Genomic DNA, 2,391 nt, shown 5'->3' with positions numbered 1-2,391 from the left:
CCCTGTCCGCAGCGGGAGAGGGCCCTGCAGCCTCCTGGCCGCCCGCAGCGCCCACCACAGGCGCCGCTCAGACTGATTTAGAGTGGGTCACTGTGGGGCAGAAAAGGCAGATGGAAGCTGGGCGAGGACGGGAGAAGGGTCGCCGGAGAAGCAAAGACAGCGAGGGGGGGACGAGCGGAGCAGGAAGAGGGCTGGCCCAGGGCCCCAGGATGGCGCTGGCCGAGCTGGACGCCGGACGAGGCGAGGAAGCCGGTCTGCAGCCCTCGGATCGCCTAAGCGCCGAGCTGCGGGACAGGGAGCGCTGTTTGACAGTCTGGACACGGGAGCCACCGAGGAGGCGCCTGAGGGGACCGGACGAGAAGGTGCGCCTGACCACACGGAGCAAGGCAGTCAGCCTTCAGGACGGGGACGTGGAGAGGGACCCACCGTCAGCGAGCCAGGGAGACAGATGCTACCGGCACGTTCTCGGGCAGGCTAGGAGGAAGCCAGGCGGATGACTGATGGAGCAGAATAATCCCAAACTGGTGGGCCCCAGTGACAGGATTCAGAGGCCAAGGGGAGGGGCCGCGGGGTTTCGGGAGGGGTGGGGGGAGAGAAGTGCTGCAGGGAGCAGCAGAGGCTGCTGGCAAGACGGAGCCTCTCTCCGGAGAGGGAGGGGCAGAGCGACCCTGCTAACCATTGCAGGCGGCTCGCGCTCTACCGGCTTCATGAAATAAAGACGAGCGGTTAGAAGGAAGAAAAGCCGGAGCCAGCGCAGTGCGGGGCCTCTCGGGGACGCCCCTGGCGGCACAGCGCTCCCCAAGGCTCCGGCCGACGCCCGCTGAGACCGCGCACGCCCCCGGCCCCCAGCTTCCGCGGGACTCTGCCTCCTTCGCAGTGTCCACGGAGGAGACCCGGGCCGGCGAGCGCCCACCGCCAGGGGCCCATGCTCGGAGCCGTCTCTCCGTGGACTGGCGAGGCAATGCGAGCGTGAGGACCCGGGTGAGCCCCGCTCCCTGCCAGGCGCCCGGCTGGCAACTGGCACAGAGCTGAGGTCACCCCGGCCCACCTCACTGTGGGCACCACACGGGTCTCCGAAGCCAGCCACGCGCCCTTCTCTCTGAAGCGCACGTTGTTTTGGGGGGCGCGTGTCTCCTGGGGGTCAAAGCCCACAGCTGTGCAGGTGAGGAGACGGCGCTGAGTGAAATTACGTCAGGAAACGGAGCCGCGAGATGCTGCCTGCTGGCCGCGCCCCACCCTCGCTCCTCATCCCTGGCTCTCACAAGGCGTCCCCTCGCACCAGCCCGCTGACCCCTGGGCCGGCCCTGAGAGGGAGCCCAGGAAGGGGGCTCTGACCACACAGGGGTCTGTGCTTCATACTCGCTCCCGTCTCCAAGACCCAAACCCAGGGTCGAGGCCCCTGGCCCGGTGGGCCGGACGAGGTCCAGCCCTTCACCTGCCCGAATCCTCAGCGCACCAGGTGGCTGCCACGTCTGACCTTCTCAAGGGGGCAGTGGGTGAGTCCAGGGGTCAGCACAGGCAGCGTCTACTCACCTGGAGTCCTTGCAAGCCGGGAGGCCCCTCCTTGCCTTGTGGACCCCTCAGGCCCTGAGCGGGGAGAGAGAGAGAGAATGGTCACCCCAGGGTCAACCCGCAGGGATATTTTGCCCTCACGTTGGCTACTGGACAAGAAAACAACGTCCCTGGACGCTGGGGAAACTGGGGAGCCGGGACGGACGGACGGTCACTCCCCTCAGATTTACTAACGGTGACGCACGAGCGTCTGTGCCATCGGACACGCGAGCTGGCAGCTCAGACGCAGGCAGCGCCAGGCACACTCACGGGGCACGCGGCGAGGGAGACGCAGTGCCGTCCGCAGGCCAGGTGTCTCCAGCGGGCAGCCCCGCGCCCTCCCCGGCAGCCTGCTGGCTCGGCAGCAGCCGGCAGGGGACCTGACCGCAGGCACCAGCGTACGAGACAGAATAGTCCGGACCAGGAGAGCAACTTGTCTCGGAAAGACCCGTCTCAGTCGCCAGGCCCCGGCCAGGACGGGGTCCCCGTGACCCAACGCCAGCCCCAGCCCCTCGAACCCCGGGATCTTCTGCTCACCACCCCGGCAAGTCGCTTGTGCCCTTAACCTCACCTAGCTCATCTCTGCAGGGAGGCCGCGCACCAGCGGCCAGGACCACACGCAGAATGGATGGGGAGCCCGACCGGCCCCCGCACCCCCGAAGTGCGCCCCGACGGCACCCAGGAGGAGGTATGGGATGCAGGAGCAGCCGTGACACTGACTCCACTTGAGTTTTGGCCAGAAATGCCCGCCCTGCCCCCTCTTCACCCTCCTCACACAGGGCCGCAGTAAGAGCTGCCACCTCGTGCATCTGCACTGAGCCTCAGAGCCGGGGTCTGTCC

The 2,391-nt window shown here is 67.7% G+C and overlaps 1 protein-coding gene across 1 annotated transcript in view; it reads right to left on the bottom strand.

Annotated features, from left to right (window-relative positions):
* Positions 1-2,391, bottom strand: part of COL22A1 (collagen, type XXII, alpha 1) — a 144,036-nt gene that overhangs the window by 85,030 nt on the left and 56,615 nt on the right. Inside the window, exon 19 of the mRNA XM_004679973.1 lies at positions 1,534-1,587. Coding sequence (XP_004680030.1) covers positions 1,534-1,587 — 54 coding nt within the window. The remainder of the gene's footprint in view (positions 1-1,533; positions 1,588-2,391) is intronic.

Source organism: Condylura cristata, unplaced genomic scaffold (genome assembly GCF_000260355.1).
Source record: "Condylura cristata isolate star-nosed mole 26May11 unplaced genomic scaffold, ConCri1.0 scaffold00009, whole genome shotgun sequence".
NCBI classification, from domain to species: Eukaryota; Metazoa; Chordata; class Mammalia; order Eulipotyphla; family Talpidae; genus Condylura; species Condylura cristata.
This window is presented reverse-complemented; position numbering and strand designations above follow the sequence as displayed.